The following is a 21,684-nucleotide window of genomic DNA, read 5'->3' on the forward strand; positions in this document are numbered from 1 at the left end:
ACATGAAAATAAAACGTTTTATGGTACTCTCATTTGTGTAATGTATAACAGTATAATATAATTTCAAAGTAGATTGTGCTAAGTCAAAGGTGCTTATTGGGAAATCCTAGAATGACACCTAGAATATAGAATATTACATACAGGACTGACAATGGCAGTGTAGATGAAATGAAAAGCAATATATTCAATTTATTAAAAATGTGGTAAGAATTGTATTTTATACACTAGCAAGGACATTTTAAAGATTAAATTACCACCCTGAAAATAAGAGAATATTCAAAGATTTAATATTGTTAAGACGATAATAGTCCCTAAGTTATCTAAAGATTCAATGTCATCCCTTTAAAATCTGAGCTTTATTTGTTTTTCTAGAAATTGAGAAAGTAGTTCTCAAACTTATTTGAAAAATGCAATGACCAAGAATAGCCAAAGCAAACTTTAAATACAAAGAACTAAGCTGGAGGAATCCACTTCCTCATTTTAAAATACACTACAAATCTACCACAGTCACTGCAAATACGCTCAGATAGATAGGCATATAGATTAATGGAACTGAATTGAGAGTCCAGTCCCTTGCATCATGATCAACTGTATTTAGACAGGGCATCGTGCCAATTCAGTGAAATAAAACAAGTCTTTTCAACAAATGATGTTTAAACAGCAAGATGCCACATGCAGACAAATGAAGTTTGATCACTACCAAATACAACATATAGAAGTGAACTCAAATTAAATCATATGCCTAGATGTAAGAGTTAAAATTAAGTACCTGAATAGAAAAACAGGAGATAATCTACGACCTCACACTAGGCAAAGTCTTATTAAACATAGCAATGGCACAAGTGCCAAAAAAAAAAAAAAAAAAAAAATGGGCCAGGTGCAGTGGCTCAAGCCTGTAATCCCAGCACTTTGGGAGGCTGAGGCAGGCAGATTATGAGGTCAGCAGTTCGAGACCAGACTGACTAACATGGTGAAACCCCATATTTACTAAAAATACAAAAATTAGCCAGGCGTGTTGGCATGTTCCTGTAATCCCAGCTACTCAGGAGGCTGAGGCAGGAGAATCGCTTGAACCCAGGAGGCAGAGGCTGCAGTGAGCCAGGATCACGCCACTGTGCTCCAGCCTGGGCAACAGAGCGAGACTATTCCTCCCCATCCCCCGCAAAAAAAGAAATGGAAAAATATATTGGACTTCATCAAATTTAAAAACTTGTGTCATCTGTGCTGCAAATGAAGTCTTCAATAAAGTGAAAATACAACCCCCAGAATGGAAGAAAACATTTGCACAAAGACACAGCTTAAAAATAAAATATAATAATTTAAAAAGGATGTAGTATTATTGATGTAAAAACTGGTGTGGCTGTCGTAAAATTAGGCAAAATAGATACCAGGACAATAAACATTAAAAGGCACAAAACAGGCATCGCATAATGGTAAAGGGTGAATTCATTAAGAATATATAGTATTTCTAACTGTGTATACGATTAATCATACAGTTTTATCTACCCAATAATAACTGGGAGATACAGAAGCAAATGAGAGTATATTTTACTAAAAGATAAAACAAGACTGGGAATAACTATGATTTCCCTAATATACTTCCCAAGAGGCAGAATACCTAGAGGAAAGATGTAAATAACCCAAATAATGACATTGATAGGGTTTTGGTATTGACTGCTTTTACATTATGACATTTTAACCTTCTCTTTTTTTTAATGTAATAGTTGTTAATTCCTTATAATTGAAAACAAAGTAAAACAGATTTACTGGGATTGATTTTCTCCCATTATATATCACCTAAGTTTTCAGGCCAGGTGAGTCAATGTAGTGCGGCATAGAGACAAGAATTGTAGTTTTCCAGACAGATAATGGTAATACCAAATTCTAACTTTACAATTTACCATGTTTCTAATTTTTAGCAAGAGTCCAATTTCCCTGAAAATTCAGATAATTTTATATCAATAGAATATTGAATTCAATTTGTTGTAAACATAAATAAAATATTGTTGTGAAGCAGAGAATTTTCTTTGAAACTTAAAAAGTAATTGTATATTTTGAATCTTTTCGCTTCAGGTAATTTTCAAATTCAAATAGTGAAAAGATTTCTGGATAAAGGAGCAAGAAGCTCCAGAATTGTGAACTGGCATTATGTATACTTAAATTAAATATGCTTAAATTTGTGCTTTACTTCACATAAAATGTAATAACACAGATATACAAGAAATTCAATAGGGAAGTCATCAAATAGATTGTACAACTTGTATGTCACAATGTCTTGGAAGCAATATTATACATCAAAATGAATTATAAACGCAGATGACAGGGAAAATAAATAAATATTTGTATTTCCATCGGAAAATTTTTAGGTATTGGGAGCAATGCCTCCAGGAAGTAACTCTGACATGTCCTTTTAAATAATTCATTTATTCATTCAACAAATATTAATTGAACAGTTTCTGTATATCACATTGTTTTGAAAGTTTGGTATATATTAGTGAGCAAAAGAAACTTAGTTGCCTATTTTCATGGAGCTTATGCTTCAGGTAATTCAATTAATCTAATTCCATTAAAACAGCCAGCAGCCAATACCACCTTATTGTATTTTATCATATTTATAGTCCTAAGAAAATCATGGTAAAATGGTTCACCCATCCCCCGTCACACATAGACACAGACACATACACACACAATTATCTTTTCCAAAATAGAGTATAATAAATGTTTGCCTACTGTTTACTGGACTAGTTCACCAATTCTAGTAGTTCAATTTAAGTATTCAATCACACTAAGTGTGATTTTCTTACAGCCTGTTTTTGGAGTACTGGTGATGCAATGGAAACTTGTCAATGTATGTATTTATGAGGAGCTCACAGGCTAGCCAGGGAATTTAGGGCAGAGTCTCAAGGTTAAATTTTTCACAAATGCCATATAAATACAATAAAAATGCTTAACCACAATAGATAAGAGCTTTTGCCTCACAAAAGGAACAGTCAGCAGAGTATACAGATAACTCACAAAGTGGGAGATAATCTTCACAATCTATAAATCTGACAAAGGACTAATATCCAGAATCTACAATGAACTCAAACAAATTAGGAAGGAAAAAACAAAGAATCCCATCAAAAAGTGGGCTAAGAACATAAATAGACAATTCTCAAAAGAAAATATACAAATGGCCAACAAATATGAAAAAGTGCTCAGTATCACTAATGATCAGGGATATGTGAATCAAAACCACAATGCAATACCTCCTTACTTCTGCAAGAATGGCCATAATCATAAAATCAAAAAATAATAGATGTTTGTGTGGTTGCAGTGAACAGGGAACACTACTACACTGCTGGCGGGAATGTAAACTAGTACAACCACTATGGAAAACAGTGTTGAAATTCCTTAAAGAACTAAAAGTATAACTATCACTTGATCCAGCAATTCCATTACTGGCTACCTACACAGAGGAAAAAAGTCATTAAATGAAAAAGATAGTTACACACGCATATTTATAGAAGAACAATTTGCAATTGCAAACTGTGGAACTAACCCAAATTCCCATCAATCAACAAGTGGATAAAGAAACTGTGAGAGATATATGTATATATATGATGGAATATATATATATATATATACACACACACACATATATATATATACACACACACACACACACACATATATATATATGATGGAATACTACTCAGCCATAAAAAGGAATAAATTAATGGCATTCGCAGCAACCTGGATGAGAATGGAGACTACTATTCTAAGTGAAGTAACTCAGGAATGGAAAACCAAACATCGTATGTTCTCACTCGTAAGTGGGAGTTAAATTATGAGGATGTAAAGGCATACGAATGATACAAAGGACTTTGGGGACTCAGGTGGAAAGGTAGGAAGCAGGTAAAGGATAAAAGACTACAAATAGGGTGCAGTGTATACTGCTCTGTTGATGGGTGCACCAAAATCTCACAAATCACTGCTAAAGAACTTACTGATGTAACCAAACACCACCTGTTCCCCAATAACCTATGGAAATAAAAAATTAAAAAAGGAAAAATAAATAAAAATAAATGCTTAAACACAATAGAAACTCAAGAAAGTAGTCAAAAAGAGTTGACATTTGAGATGAACCCATGGAAGGGGAGTAGAAGTTCACCAGCATTATGAGTGATGATTGGGTGGGGGTTAAAAATATACATAGAATAAAAAGCTAGAATTATGCAAGGATTTGAAAAATATGTATTCTTGACTTTTATTTAGATTCTTTATATTTCTAACTCGAATGAGTCTTTTAAAATCTTGAACTCTCAGGTTGTCTAATAAGATCACCAAATATATGCCAACTGTATTTACTGTCTTTCAGCTTCTATGTTCTCACCAGTTGCTGTTTTAATTGGAAGTTTTGTAATTTTTCCTTAGGATTAACCAAGGAATCCCATATAAATGGTTTTCCAGTCTTCATCTTTGCATTTACCTTTCAATTCATCATTTTGCAGTATATACATTTGAACCACATATTACCAATGGTTAGTCATATATTTTCCCCATCAATAAGACAAGATTATGTTCAAAATCTAAACATTTGTTCTTGACTCAAATTGACCTTTGCTGAAAAACAAAATGGAGTAGTTACATTTAAATTTTACATATAAAATTCATAAAACATATACAAAAATTATAAAGTTATATGTATATATAAATTGTAAAATACATGTTTGTATGTGTGTGTGCATGTTTAAACAGTTGGAAAACTTCAGGATAACCCATTCAATAGTCTTTTGAGACATGCTAGATATAAGCAACCTGAACTACCTCGGAAAAGGTAGCAAAATTTGAGTGCATTCATTTAGGTTTAGGGGAGATGAACAATCTGTAATTTCGCTAGCATTGTCAGATAATTACAAACTTGCCCAGATTGTAAGTAAGGGGGCATAGAACCCATATATTGATGGACGAATATCAGAGACTGTGTGGCAATATTTTAAATGATCCCACCTAAAAGTAGGATTAAATGGAGACAGATGACAATTGCAATTTAGGTGCCCAGTGATTAGGAACTGATAGGAAAATAATGAATCAATTTAGTTTGTATATTTATAAAACTACCATGGTTTGTTGAGTGGCTTTGACTAAAATGATGATAGTGATGTAGACAATAAAATCCAGCCTGAGGTAGTCTCAGATGGGGATGAGAAACTTGTTGGGAAGTGGAGTAAAGGTCACTCTTGCTATGCAAAGAGACTGGTGGCATTTTGCCCCTGCCCTAGATTGCTGTGGAAATTTGAACTTGAGAGAGGTGATTTGGGGTATCCGGTGGAGAAAATTTCTAAGCAGCAAAGCATTCAAGAGATGACAGAGCATAAAAGTTTGAAAAATTTGCAGCCTAACAATGCAATGGAAAAGAAAATCTCATTTTCTGGGGAGAAACTCAAGCCAGCTGTAGAAATTTGCATGAATAACAAAGTATCAAATGTTAATCACCAAGACAATAAGGAAAATGTCTCCAGGGCAGGTCAGAGACTTTCATGACAGGTCCTCCCATCACTGGCTTGGAGGTCTAGGAGGGAAAAATGGTTCTGTGGGCCAGGCCTAGTACCCCCTGCTCTATGCACCCTCTGAACATGGTGTCCTGCCTCCCAAATGTTTTAGCTCCAGCTGTGGCTAAAAGGGGCCAACATACATCTCAGGTCATTGCCTCAGATGGTGAAGCCCCAAACTTTGGTGGCTTCCATGTGGTGTTAGGCCTGTGGGTAAACAGAAGTCAAGAATTCAGTTTTGGGAACCTCCACCTAGATTTCAGGGGGTATTTGGAAATGCCTCAATGTCCAGGCAGAAGTTTGTTGCAGGGGTGGGCCCTCATGGAGAACCTCTGCCAGTGCAGTGTGGAAGGAAAATGTGGGTTGGATCTTTCATGCACGTCCGTTGTGAAGAGACCACCAAACAGGCTTTGTGTGAGCAACAGGGCTGTTTATTTCACCTGGGTGCAGGGAGGCTGAGTCCTAAAAGAGAATCAGCAAAGGGTGGTGGGATTATCATTAGTTCTTATAGGTTTGAAGACAGGTGATGGAATTAGGAGCAATGTTTTGCGGGCAGGGGGTGGATCTCACAAAGTACATTCTCAAGGGTGGGGAGAATTACAAAGAATCTTCTTAAGGGTGGGGGAGATTACAAAGAACCTTCTTAAGGGTGGGGGAGATTACAAAGTACAATGATCAGTTAGGGTGGGGCAGAAACAAATCACAATGGTGGAATGTCATCAGATAAGGCTATTTTCATTTCTTTTGTGGGTCTTCAGTTGCTTCAGGCCATCTGGACGTATACATGCAGGTCACAGGGGATATGATGGCTTAGCTTGGGCTCAGATACTTCACAGGATCCCCCACACAGAGTCCCCACTGAGGCACTGCCTAGTAGGGCTGTGAGAAGAGTGCCACCATCCTCCAGACCCCAGAATGTTAGATCCACCGGCAGCTTCCACTATGCACATGGAAAAGTCACAGATGCTCAATGCCAGCCTGTTAAAGCAGCCAGGAGGCTGGCTATACCCTGCAAATCCACAGGGGCAGAGCTGCCCAAGGCCATGGGAGCCCACCTCTTGCATCAGTGTGACCTGAACTTGAGACATGGATTCAAAGGAGATCATTTTGGAGCTTTAAGATTTGACTGCCCTGGTGAATTTTGTACTTGCATGGGGCCTGTATCCCATTCATTTTGGCCAATTTTTCCCATTTGGAATAGGTGTATTTACCAAATGCCTGTACCCCTTTTGTATCTAGAAAGTATCTAACATGCTTTCAATTTTACAGGCATATAGGCGGAAGGGACTTGCTTTGTCTCAGGTGAGACTTTGGACTGTGGACTTTTGAGCTAATGCTGAAATGAGTTAAGACTTTGGGGGACTGTTGGGAAGGCATGATTTGTTTTGAAATGTGAGGATATGAGATTTGGGAGGAGTCAGGGGTGGAATGATATGGTTTGGTGGTGTCCCAAATCTCATCTTGAATTGTAGCTCCCATAATTCCCATGTGTCATGACAGGGACCTGGTGAGAAGTAACTGAATCATGGGGGCAGGTCTTTCATGTGCTGTTCTCATGATAGTAAGTCTCAGGAGATCTGATGGTTTCATAAAAGGGAGCGCCCCCGCACATGCTCTCTTGCCTGCTGCTGTGTAAGACATCCCTTTGCTTTTCCTTCATCTTCCACCATGAATGTGAGGCCTCCCCAGTCACGTGAAACTGTGAGTCAATTAAACCTCTTTTCTTTATAAATTACCAAGTCTCAAGTATGTCTTTATTAGCAGCATGAGAACAGACTAATACAGAGACCGTTACAATATATTTCTAAGCAATTTTAATTAAGACTGTCACACTTTCTCTCTGTCTGCCTCATTATCTACTGCAATGTTTTACTGATATTAAGATGTCAAAGTACATGCACCCCAGGGCAAAAGATAGTTATGTGAGATAAAAACTACGGGAAGAGAAGTCTATGTTCACATAAAAATATGAATATTCAGCAGAATTCTTTGCAGTCATTCATATGTCTCACATTTGAAAAAAATACATTAAATTAAATGTATTTTTAATAAAATAGAAAATATTTCAGAATTTTATTAAAATATAAGTAATATATTTTTTCATATATAATAGATAAAATTATTGAAAGGATTTTATATATATATATATATTATATATGATGGATTACATATGATTTGTAACATTTTCTTCCCTTTTTTTTCCGTGTGTCTTAATACAACGTGAGACCTGATAAATATTGAAAAAAGGGAAGAAAAGTGAAAGTGAGGGAGGAATGGAGAAAAGAAGAACACAATTCTAAAGCCTAACAATTATTCTTCCTTTTTATAAAGAACTGAAAGCCTGCATTTTCTAGAGAACCAAACTCTTTACATTTTGAAAACATCAGAGTAACTAGGTTGAGTATCACCAAAGATAGTTTTGTATATGTCACATATAATTAGCAATACTAGTATAGAAAAAAAAAAAAAACCTGATTTTAGAACTACCAGACCTTAGTTTAAATCTTGTTTTCTATTAGTTGGATGACATAAGTCAAATATCTTAACCTCACACTGTTTAGCTTAGTGACTTGAACAAATGGGCCAGCATATACTCTTTGAATATAACCCAAATGCTAGACATCTAGAAATTTGACAAGCTCAGTTTCACCACATCCCAGTTGTTCATATAATTCATTTTGCTTTGTTCCTGACTGAAAGATACAGGAAAAAAATGTCAGCATCAGGATGGCTTTCACAGAGTCCATATTTGTCTGTTCTATCTCTACATAGGAAGCAAGCTATACTGTCTGCAGTTAATGCTACACCTTTGAATTGATATCATGAGTGTCAGAGTTTTGCTATTCTGTAAGTCTCCCATAACATTAGCTTCTTTAGCTATTAAACAAAATAAATAATGAAGATATCCTAAATTTTAAAGACATTATATTTCCCTGAGATATAGAAGCCATAGTTTAGCAAGAAACTGACAGTCTTTAGGAATGTGAGATTTGTTCCAGCATAATGAGCAAAATACAGTCCACCAACATGGAACCTCTCAGATTTCCCACTGTGGGGAGCATAATTGACTGAAAGCCCCACTTGCTAAACTGTGACTTCCCCAGCATGTGATGCAACAGGGCTAGTAAGGTAGCCCATTCCCATAAAATATGGGGACTCTTCTGATGGGTGGGTTTTATGCAATGACTTCCCATTGACATTTGCCAAAGTTGTTTTTCTTTTCTTTTCTTTTCTTTTCTTTTCTTTTCTTTTCTTAACTGCACAGGAATCTAAGCCTTTTTATATCTAGATCCTCCTTCTTCCCTCACTGCTCCAGAATAATCAGATCTGCCCTGGGGCCTGATGGCTCTTCCGGCCTCCTATGGCTGCCTCCCTATTTTCTCTCACAGGCATTTTTCCAAATAAACCTCTTGCAAATATAATTCTGTTTTGTGTCTTCTTGGAGGACACAACACAATACAAAAAGCCTAGAAGATAACCTTCTAAAACTCTGATATCCAGCTTCTTGAATGTAAAAAAGATATTATCCTTACAGATAGTCACAGTAACTAAAAGAAATATAGCACATATATCCCTAAGCAATGCTTTGTATACTCAAATTACTTAATACATCGTTATTAAATGTATGATTCAGGAAAAACATATTCAAGTTTAAGGTCATACTGATGCTTATCAGGGCTGTTAAGAGAATCTTATAATAAAATGCATAATCGTGTCTTCTTTAACACTATTTCATAAAGGACCACATTACATAGTCATATTTTATATAGTTAATTAAATTACTCTTTGCATATAGTCATGGGTATTTTACATCCATAGATTCTTCTATCATTCAGTAACATGTCTCATAATAAAGTAACAAGAACATTGGCTGTGATGCCTTTAGAAAGTTGTGAGGAAACATGATTTTATCTCTGAACTACAATTTCCTTTGCAGAAACCTAGGGAATAGAGTTTGATTAGGGATATCTAGACATAGACTCTCTTGTTTCCCATTGAAAAAAAATGTTACCTTCTAATGCTATTCATGTTCTTTCTTCCAGAATGGTATTATAAGCTTTGAATATTAAAAGGAGTTTGAAGAGGAAATATTGGCTTTAACGCATACTGTGAGATCTCACCTCCCTCATGCATCCTTTCACATGGAGGATTGTTCAGGGGATGTTGGAGATAACTAAATGGTTAGCGATTGACAGACAGCAGGTGGAAAAACAGAACTGTTTAAAATTGATCACCTCTGTATTATTTGAGAAATCTCTTCTAGAAGCAGAGAAGTAGAGAGATAGCGCAAGCTTACTTCTTAGAGTCCTTTCTCATTTCTAAAATCAGGATCTTACTCATGTTCAACCTTGGCTGTAAATTAGAATCATCTGAGATTTTTGAATAATCTCCAAAACTAGCCTAAACTCCTGCTAAATTGTATCAGAATCGGGAGTATTGACACCCAGGTGTGAGCATTTTTGAAGCCCATAATAATTTGAAGATGCAGCCTAGGCTCAGCACCTTGGCTTATGATGATTCCAGGTGCACTGTTTTGAGGTTTCTTAAAAAACTACTTTGTAACAGATTTTTGGCAGAAAAGAGGAAAAGAAAAATGTACCTTGATCTATCTAAACTTCCAGGCACTAAGAAATATGCAGTTTTCACTTGCATGTCTTTAAGCTCCTAAAGAGAACCACATGCGTTCCAGGGCCTCCTGCCCTGGAATGACTTTGGCATTTACAACACATTTAAACAAACATTAACAAATCATCCTTTTCCAATTAAGTAGATACCACAGTTGTGACCTTCAACAATATAAACTGCAACTAAGGCAGTGAGTCGAAAAGAAAAAGAAAAGAAACAGTAATAGCCTGGGATGGCGTGACATATGGGTTTTCATAGCATGGTTTCATTGCTGTTTATCTGCATTGTTTATCTGAATTGCTTTTCATTTCTAGTGTCTTTAAACACTCTCCTTTCTTTCTGACATGTATTATTATGATCCCTGACACTAAATGGATTGTAAGGATTCTGCTATACTTTTATGATAAAAAACTGAAGTTTCACTTATTTGAATTAATGTATTCTAACACTTGAAAAATAATACAATGTAAATAGTGTAGCTTTATTCAAAGTTAAAGTAACATCCTACTAAAAATTTTCTTCAAGTGTTTTCATGTTATCCTGGCTTTAAGAGAGCCTAATACTTGTTTCACGTATTTATTGACCGCTTTATGTGCGTCAGGCACCACAATATATGCTAATGTTTTATGTGAACTTTCGTATTTGATCTGCTGAACAACTTTCTAAGGTTGGTGCTGTAATTATCTCCATTTAATAGCCAGGAAAGATGAATCTCAGAAAAGTTAAGTAATTTGATCAAGCTATTAAAATTAAAAAATAGCAGAAAAGAGATTTTTACTTAGTCTGACTAATGAATCCTACCTCTTAAATGTTCTATTATGCAAATATAAACACCAAACACATTACTGTGTATTAATTCATATTTTTTAAACTAAAAGTGGTAGAATTCTTGGTGATATGTTTTCTGTTCTTCCTCTTAATTTTTTCCAAATTCTATAAAGCATGTATTTTATAAAAAATGAATGTAGTATTGCAATAGATATACAAAATGAGTTTTTCAGAATGCTATTAATTACATAAGCCTTGTTTATTAATTTGCCTTTTCTGAGCACTACTATGCATCTAGCTCTACCACACAGCAGTAGAAAAAATGTTAGTCACTTTTTTTGTATATTATCTATAATGCCAAGTAATCCTATCTTAAATGTCACACACACACACACACACACACACACACACACACAGGCATGCTATTCACTAGCTCTATGGGTTAGGAGGACACTGATTTATAGTGTTAGTCAATTTCTACAGTATAAATGTTACCAATTTCAATCTGCTAACATGATGTCATTGAACACAAATTGCAAAGAGATATGCAGTAGTACACTATTATATAGTATTTCCATTATACAGATCCAAAATATACAATATCCTGAACAGCATAGATTATAGCACTATATAGTAGCTTCGGTATTTACCACACTGCCATTGGTAGAATTTGTGTAATTGTAAGTATATATAATATAATATTTAATAATGCCTGTATTTAACAGTTAAATAGTACAAATTCTGTAAATTTAACAGTCAACTTTTGCAAGCACATATGAACCAGCTCCAACAGACCACTGGAGTATTTATCATTCTGAATATACACAATGACATGCACACTGTATTTTTTGCAATAGCAAAATAGGCATAGAAAAGTCGTGGCTCTCAGCTTAAATATACATTAGAGAGTATCTCAGCAAAATAATGGGAATAAATGCACTTTTGTCATAAGCATTCCACCTGTTAGCTTACACACAAAACCATACTCATGTTACTTCTCATGTCTAGTGTCTTTGCAGACCTCATCTCTTTTCACTCCATACCGTCTCTTCAGGTAATTTGATTTATTTCCAATATTGAACCCTATTCATTGTGATGATATCTAATCTAATATCTCCCTCAGTTACAGATTTAAATACATAATCATCTACTGGATATGGGCACTTGGTTCTATGACGGAAACCCAAAACACAACAGGTTAAAAACAAACCAGTTTGGCTTCCCTTTTAAAACCTCCTCTTGCCCTTTACATCATAGTGAATGAATGCAAGGACTTTTATTCTTGATTTCCTCCCTTCACGCTTCCCATTTAGTTACTAGGTAGTGACAATTTTATGACTCAATAACATTTCGAATCCTATTTTCAGTGTTGGTGACATAAAGTAGGTCACCATCCTCTCCTACATAGGTCAGAAGATTGTCATATGGTTTATTTGTTTCTACTTTAGTTGGGGAGTTGGGGTCGTTTTATGCAAAATGCAGATCGGATCCACTGGTTTCTACCTTGGCTTTTTATATATTTGAAAGAATATCATTTTCTACATAACAAATATATAATATCATAACAAAGACACAAAAGATATATCATCTCCTGTGTATTTGTATCCAGGTATCTAGAAAACAAACAAGGAAACAAACAGAAGATGACCTGATCTACTACTAAGAACAAATCCTGCAGTTTTCTTTTTGTCTCTTACAGAAAATTAGGCTGCAATCTCCAAAAGTTGAGGGCTGTGTCACTTGAAGTTTGCTGTCTTAGTTACCAGCAAAGTACTGGTACATAGAAGAAAAACAATGTAGTTGAATACAAAACACTAAACAAACAATAATATATAATTTTCTAAATTCCAAATAAGTAAAATTTATAAGAATTTATAAGAAAATTTATAAGAAGAAGAAGGGCATACAACAAGTGTCATTTCAAATTTAAAAGAAAATTTATAAGAAGAAGAAGGGCATACCACAAGTATTTCAAATGAATTTTCTAGAAACATCATTCTGGACACTAAATAACATTAAACAGATCAATGAGCTAAGCACAGTCATGTCTCTGAAGAAGGAAGACATATGCAGACATAACATTCAAGGATGACCAAGGGCCAAGAGTAGTAAACACTCAGCTGTCAAAGCAAATACTGAGGAAAGAAAAAATAATTCTAACTGGAGGGTAAGAAATAATTCACTCAACTTAGAGAGAAACCAGCATCTCGATTTTACAAAGGGTAATGATAAAAGAGTATCTGATGGACTTCGTTGAAGACTCTCAGCAGAAACTTAAGCTGTAGTTCTAACAGTGAATGTAACAGGTATGCACCATAATAAAAACAATAAATTTAAATGGTGGGGGTACTAATATATTAATTATTTTTAACCTTTTTCTAGTAAACCCTTGCAATTTTGTACTCCTCCCTTCGTGAACCTGTGGCTTTTAAAATTCACAATTTTATATATATATATATATAATTTACATATAAAAACACAGACAATAATATAATATAGTTAAATACATTGTTTTGAATAATTTTTAAAAGAGAAACAATATTACATAAGAATCTCATACAGACTAAATCTTTGTAGTTCATAAGTTGACTAGTTACACATAAAAACTACATTAGAAGATTTACTTCATTCTACTTAATTTTGACTCTCCATCCTGAAAATAGCATTTCCCTAATCTACCCACTTTAATTCAAAAACAGGAAATCTCAGAAATAAGCAGTAAGAAAGCCAGATGCAACACATCATTAGGTATTTGTATTAGTGATTCTTAAGTTTTTCTGCACTCAACCCTTGAGATTTGCATTTAGAAGTCAGGCTGGTATCCATAGCACTCATTTTAATAACAAGTGATGCTCAGACAAGTGATCAGAGAACCAGATCTTTCCAACATACTACCCAAAACAGAACTCCTTTCTCCAAAGATTATTTCTGGCTCTCAGGATTTATTTCAACGTATGCAGGGCCTACAAATTGAAGTTTTTGAAGATTGAAACAAAAGCACCATTAAATGTTCTTTGTTTCGTCTAAAGTAGGTTGGTGGAGGGAATTTGGAGGAAGATTTGCTCAAATGAGTTGTCCTTAAACTTGAACGCACCTTAAAATACCCTGGGACTTTGAAAAATTACTGATAACTGCAGTGTAACTCAAAAAAAAAAAATCTAATTTAATAGGTCTGGGGAAAAAACCCCAGGAGTAAGGCTTTTTTAATGTAAATACACCTAAGCACACTTTTAAAAATATTTACACTAAGATTCTAATGTGCGGCCAGTGTTGAGAGTTGTGGACTTAAGAAAAAAAAAAATGATATACCTTTCTGAAGATACTTACGACCCAGAAGAAAATATTTCCCATATCAAACCTGTGATGTTTTTTGCAATGTAATACAAGATATTCTCTTTTAACTTATTCCAACATTATTAGTTTTTGTGTTAAACAATTAGATGATTCTGCCTAAGAATCAGCTAGGTTCTCTACGAAAGAAACGCTCCCTTCCAACATTCTTCTAGTGACTATGGAGGTTTTACAAGCTGGGTTACTACCTTCCATTTTCATCCTAATCTTTCAATGGATTTGTTATCATACTTGAATCCACTCTGGTGATTATATACATTGGGCTTTAAAGACAACACATTACTTGCTGTTACTTTACAAAGAGCAAATGAAAGGTAGGTACCTTGCTTTTGGCCGCTGCATCTGGAAGCTTAGAGGCACTATTCCTGGGTGGGAGTAACATCTGAGTTGGATTTGACGTGATTAAACTCAAAGCGGGAGGAGGCTGATCACGGAAAACGGATGTCAAGCAGAGCTGCACAGTCTCTTTCATTGCTTTCATCTGTGACTCCTACAAAAAAAGAGGCATTAACATATTTACATTTAGCTCTGCTCATCAATTATCTGCTTGCATTCTCCCTTTCCTCCTAGCCTATACTCCCCACAAAAATACATACACTTTTCAAATGTAATTGCCTAATTCATAAATTTCATTATGACACACTTTTTTATCCACACTCAGTCTGTTTCTAGGAGCTAATACATTTCATGATATATTTTGAACACTGAAATACAAAGGTATGTCTTATTACTTTCTCTTGAACTGACATGATTTCCACCATGATAGTTTGTAGGAAAGGAAATATACTCTAGGTTACTCTGATGTAGAAAATATCCTTTTTTGAAAGTTACCATCTTTATTTAACTTTTCTTTTAGGTTTGGGGGTACGTATGAAGGTTTGTTAAATAGGTAAATTTGTGTCATGAGGGTTTGTTGTACAGATTATTTCATCTCCCAGTTCTTAGGCCCAGTACCCAGCAGTTATCCTTTCTACTCCTCTCTACTCTTCTCCCTTCTCCCATCCTCCACCCTCAAGTACACCCCAGTATCTGTTGTTTCCTTCTTTATCTTCTTAAGTTCTCATCATTTAGCTCCCTTGTGGGAGTGGTGGGTATTTAGTTTTCTGTACCTGCATTAGCTTTCTAAAGATAATAGCCTCCAGCTCCATCCATGTTCCTGCAAAAGACATGACCTCATTCTTTTTTATGGCTGGATACTATTCCATGGTGTATATGTATCACATATTATTTATCCAATCTGTCATTGAAGGGCTTTTAGGTTGATTCTATGTCTTTGTTATTGTTAATAGTGCTGCAATGATCACTCACATGCATGTGTCTTTATGGAAGAAAAATGTATATTCCTCTTGGTGTATACCCAGTAACGGGATGGCTGGGTCAAATGATAGTTCTGCTTTTAGCTCTTTGAGGAATCGCCATACTGCTTTCCACAATGGTTGAACTAATTTACACTCCCACTAACTACATAAGTCTTCCCTTTTCTCTGCAACCTCACAACCATCTGTTATTTTTTAACTTTGTAATAACAGCCATTCTGACTGGTGTGAGATGGTATCTCACAGTGATTTTGATTTGCGTTTCTCTAACAATTAGTGATATTGAGCTTTTTTCATATGCTTGTTGGCCACATGTGTGTCTTCTTTTGAAAAGTGTCTGTTCATGTCCTTTGCCTATTTTTTAATAAGGTTGTTTGTTTTTCTCTTATAAATTTAAATTCCTTGTATATGCTGGACATTAGACCTTTGTCAGATGCACACTGCAAATATTTCCACCTGTGCTATAGGTTTTCTGTTTACTCTGTTGATGAAACTTGCCATCTTTCTTTCTGCATCAACTTTCTATATTTAGAATCATTGCCATAGCAATGTAGATTCTTGTGTTTCTCCGATTAGCCTATATCTCTACTCAATTTCCCCACATAATGGTAAAAACAAATTTGTCTCTGATAAAACTCTCATTTCTTCTGGGCCTTGTTAGGTAACAGCGTCAGGGGCGTTTGAACCAGAGCAACTCCATCTTGAATAGGGGCTGGGCTTAGACCTACTGGGCTGCATTCCCAGGGTAGGCATGCAAAATCACAGGGTGAGATAGGAGGTCAACACAAGATATAGGTCATAAAGACCTTGCTGATAAAACAGATTACACTCAAGAAGCCAGCCAAAACGCCCAAAACCTAGATGGCAATGCGGGTGACTGCTGGTCATCCTCACTGCTCATTATATACTAATTACAATGCATTAGCATGCTAAAAGACACCCCCACCAGTACCATGACATTTTACAAATGCTATGACAAGGTCACAGAGTTACCCTATATGGTCTAAAAATGGAAGAAACCCTCAGGTCCGAATTGCCCACCTCTTATCTAATGCCCATTAAGTTCCTCTAACTTAACAGAGCCTATTACTCATACTACTCAGTTCCATGAGCAAAACCTAGAGGATGATTTTACACCATGATGGCATTACGCTTTTATTTACACTGTTAGGTGTCATTGGTTTTCAACTGCAGGCTACTGTTTACTTTGAAGTTTGCTAAAACAAGCTGTCACCTAATGAAATATGATGTAAACCATGTACAGCCAGTCTTGTTTTTGCTCTGTCTTTCCGCTCCCTGCAGCACACCACTTTTCCCACTCGTTTTAAAATGTGATAGTAAAATGCAAGTTCCTTAATGAAAATGCCCTGTTTATCACAATATCCTTTGTGTATAGACCCTCAAGCATCCCAAACTCATTTCCATATTAGAGCCTTTACAAATGCTGCTTCCTCTGCTTGCAGAACCCTTCTTCCAAATACCTATATAGAAATTGCCACTTAAAATGTATGTCTCAGCTCACAAACTATTTTCATGGAAATAGCCCCTATCACCCTTTCCAGGAATGCTTCTTTCCTAAAATTGTTATTATATTTTCTAACTTTATATCTTATTTAGTCCTTACCATCATTTCAAATTATCTTGTTGTTTATATGTTTAATGTTCACTTTTAACAAACTTTTTTGAAGGCTGGTATCCTTTCTGTGGCATAATCAGTTTCTAACACAACACATGCTTGTTATATAAAAAATTAAGCAAACTCTCCAGAGAATATAGGTTAGTGCTTTGTTACAAGAGAAAATAATGAAATATTTATCATTTTATCTTGTATATTAGACAAGAAATTATTTCATATATTAAAAAATACTACCACTTACACTGTATAATATGAAAAGTTTATAAGAAAGTATTTCTCATATGTGATCTTAAGATGGTGGAAGATTTAGGAGGTAGATTTTTTTTGGTGTGTGTTAGTACTTTTCTCAGAAAAAAATGCATTCTGTCTGGGGACAACAAGATATACCTTGCAAAGACAACTGTGCCCCTAATATCTAATCTCTACACAAATGAAACTTTACAAGATGTTTTTCATGTTACCTTAACTCTTTTAAGTGAAGACACCAAGTCCTGAACTGCCAGCTTTGGAAAGACCATGAGAGACTGTGAGGCCAAACACTTTCTCCGTAACTTTATTTCTGCCATGAAATCAGTTCGGAGAGCCAGGGAAAGTCATTCAATATTTTGGGACCTCTGCCCCAGTGATATTCAGGTCCCATGTATGTAGGATGACTAGAATGTTTATTCATTTAGGCTAGGTCTTTATTTTTAATTAAGAAGTACTTATTATATTCCTGCTATGTGCCAGACACTGTGTGGTTGCAAAAAGATTTCTCATTCTGTATTATTCAGTCATTGGAGTCTGTGTAGGTCACCTACCCTACCTATGCCATCTGTAATACGGATGTAATAATGTATGCTTTCCCAGGTGTGAGGGACAGATACTATACAAACATTTTTAGTGTAAAAGTTTGAGAGATTTTTCTTAGCATAAAGCTTCTTTTATATTCCAGTAGCTGAGGCCAACTATATATAATTCATAAGATACTGCCAAATAAATAATTGATTGGAAACTCAAGGCTGATTCTTAGCTCTTGATATTATTATTGTTTACACTGAGATACTAAACTGAGACTTCTTTCATTAAATATGTCATAAGAATCAAGTTGAAGTGTTAAGAGTGTTTCGTAATATGTCTGAAGTACTTAAGGTTATTTGAATTCCAGATATTATATTCTTGGGAACTAGATACTCGAAAAGTATTTTAAAAGCTTCATACAAAGATGATGGAGAGAGGTGAAAATCCATTTCATTAAACCGTAGTTTTTATCCATTTTGAAGTCAGCTAGCATTTCTATCTAACTTTATGGCTACAGTTTATGAACCTCATATGTATCTTACATGAGATTTGTTAAAATCAGCCTCCAGTAACATGAAAGGCATTTATAGTTACTAAAAGGTGTGACAAGATCTGAAGATTAAAGAGGAAATTGTTATCACAGAGAAGCAGTCCGTGATCTCATTCAGTAACAATAATAACTTCTAAGCTTACTTAATGAATGTTTTCCAGGCATTGTACCTAGTACTGTAATTTTTGGCTATGTGTAATTTTCTCATCACCATTATAAATAAAGTTTATTGTTATTTCCAATGAGACATAAAGATTTTGAGGAATTTGAACATGGTCATTCAGTCAAAGAGTAATGATTTGAACACAAGTAGACTATCTCTGGAGACCATTATTTAACCACTGCAACATCAGCCTCTCGTCCTGAAATTTAGGGACATAATGACATGGGTTGGGAGGTGGAATTGGGAAGAGAAAAGCATTGAATGGGTAAGCATATGTACAACTAAAGATGGAAGAACAACTCTACACTAACCCTGAGCTCTGTGACTCAGGCCAAATTCCAGTTGCAAAATAAAGTGTTTTGTGACTATACCGTGCCCTATGACCCACAGGTACTTACAAAATACATATGCATTCTCTGTGCTTCTGTTGCCTCATGTCTCAGCATACAATTATTTCCTAATTGTTAGTGCTAAACAAAATTGTGAGAGATATGGGACCCAATACCTTCTCTCATGTATTTTCTATTTTCTCTTATACCTAGCATAGGATGGCCACAAAAAAGGCATTTCAAAGCTATTTAGTCGTTGACTGAGTAAAAGGATTATGTGAAGTCAAATCGGAGAACATTTAATATATCGAAGGATATTCCAAGAGTCAGAGAGGGTAACAACTCAGAGAAGACCAGCCTGCTTCAGAATCATGGGAATCTAATGATTTTCTAGGATTTAAACCATATTGCAGCGATTGTACAGGAATGGCAGAGAAAGGACTAAAACAAAGGTGGCCTACTTGAGCTTTAGGATTATATATGCCTCTGATTCTCTGATTCCATCAATGTTATAATGAGTTATATATATTTTTTAAAAGTAATATGTGGCATAAGTTGGACATGCTCAGAGATTAGCTTAAATTGGTATAAATTTGTTTTATATAATTTTTTTTTAATCTTGTAATGCTGGGACCTTAATAAGACAAATCATATTTGACCTAATTCACAAAATAGGGGGCAAGTTCCCCTCTATTTTATACTAAAACAACTATGGTACAAACTGATGGTTAGAAGGTAAGCTCTTTTCCTTACAAAATTGCTAAATGTATACAGTGTACTATTGCAAAATATATGAATTATTGCAAAATAAGTTTATAATTGCAATCATCTTACTTGCTTAATTTTCTCAAATAAATGGTTACTAAGCTGTGACCACAAAAATAGAAAGCCCTTGACATCAGAGTATTTTCTTTAATTAAAAAAAAATTAAAAACTATAGAAGCAGATAGAGAGCAACATAATAAATATCAAGTAAATATCTATCTGAATTAAGTGTTAAAAGCAAAATTTTGATAATAAAATACATAGATATCATTTTCTATAATGTTAAACATAGTATATATATACATACATATTATGGGCATATGTGCAACATACATATATTTATTACCTATATCTAATATATGTATACATACATATGTAAAGCATATATGTAATGGAAGTATACATGTATACATATATAATGCATGTATGTAATGGATAAAATGTACATATATGTGGTGTATGAATTAAAGATTGCTTGTATATGTACAATTATTGGAGGATAAAATATTTATGGCACAGTAGAAGTGCTCTTTGTAAACATCCCTGGTGTTATTTTACTGTTATTCCCCAAACACAATTGTATCCATGAATTTTATATGACTGTATCTTTCTATATATACATCAAATTTCTACATACACATTATCTTTTTGCATTGTATGTATTTTTAAAAATGTGTTTTGTGCATTTGAACAATTGTTAAATATTATACACATAATTCTGCTTTTCTCACTGAACATTATATGTTATACGTATATCAATATTGATAAAATACATTTATGTATATTTGTTAATATTATATTTTAATTATTTTTTCCAAATTTGAGTATAGAAATATATAAAAATCGGTGCATTAATTATCTTACAGTAAACAGTTAAATTACTTCCATTTATTATTAATATAAACATTGCTATATTCAGTGTTCTTGTGCATGTTTCCAAGTAAATATAGATAAGTATAAATTATAAGACACACATTCAAAAACTGGTTATAACAATTTGATGCCAATAATTACTTCCTTTTGCTTCTTAACTCATTCACCCAGAGTTAATATATAGTGCCTTAGTTGATGCTTTAAAGCATGTTTATTCATGGTATTATGGAATAAATATACCAGTGAGGTGAAAAATGGAGCCATGAACTCACAAGACTGAACCTTCAATCAATTTACTGTAGCAGCAAAAACAAAGAAATAATTGAATTCCAAAGAAGGTATCAAACCTTCCCGAATTCTGTAACTATCTTATATACACAGCATCTGGAAACACATTAATAAATTAAGAAAAGCAATGAGCATACTTTAACTTTTTTTTTTTTTTTTTGCTAAAACTAAAGTTGTAACAGTTCATGAATGTAGACTTACCCTGTCAAGAGCTGCTTTCTCCAGTTCATTTTTGGCTACAGCTAATTTTTGTTCCAGATCAGTAAGCTGCTGCGCCTGTAAAATAAGAGATAAATCTTTTAGATAAATTCTGCAATTTCCCTCTGTACCTTTAAGCGTCTGTCATATATTGCCAAAGAATTGTAAAAAGAGAGAAAAGAAAAAAAAAACAGTGTCCTGTAAGATTCATTTAGAATTCAGTTTAAAAATACTGTATATCATGATAATTTGATGTGCAGAATATTTAATATTCAGAGAATGGTAGTTCTGGATGAATATGCACTAAATGCTTCACTAGACCAAAACATCTAATTTCAAGGACCCAACTCAAGTCCCTAGGAATACTTGTGATTTAAATCCATCACTTATATTTCTAGTTGGTATAGACTGAATTTTATGCCCCCAAAATTTATACGTTGAAGCCTTAACTCATTATTGTCACTGTATTTGGAGACAGAGCACTTTGGGGGTAATTAAAATTAAATG

The 21,684-nt window shown here is 34.5% G+C and overlaps 1 protein-coding gene across 1 annotated transcript in view; it reads right to left on the minus strand.

Annotated features, from left to right (window-relative positions):
• Positions 1–21,684, minus strand: part of LUZP2 (leucine zipper protein 2) — a 562,275-nt gene that overhangs the window by 60,143 nt on the left and 480,448 nt on the right. Inside the window, exons 8-9 of the mRNA XM_063671046.1 lie at positions 21,181–21,255; positions 14,602–14,769 (exon numbers count right to left, since the gene is read on the minus strand). Coding sequence (XP_063527116.1) covers positions 14,602–14,769; positions 21,181–21,255 — 243 coding nt within the window. The remainder of the gene's footprint in view (positions 1–14,601; positions 14,770–21,180; positions 21,256–21,684) is intronic.

This window comes from Pongo pygmaeus, chromosome 9 (assembly GCF_028885625.2).
Source record: "Pongo pygmaeus isolate AG05252 chromosome 9, NHGRI_mPonPyg2-v2.0_pri, whole genome shotgun sequence".
Taxonomy (NCBI): Eukaryota; Metazoa; Chordata; class Mammalia; order Primates; family Hominidae; genus Pongo; species Pongo pygmaeus.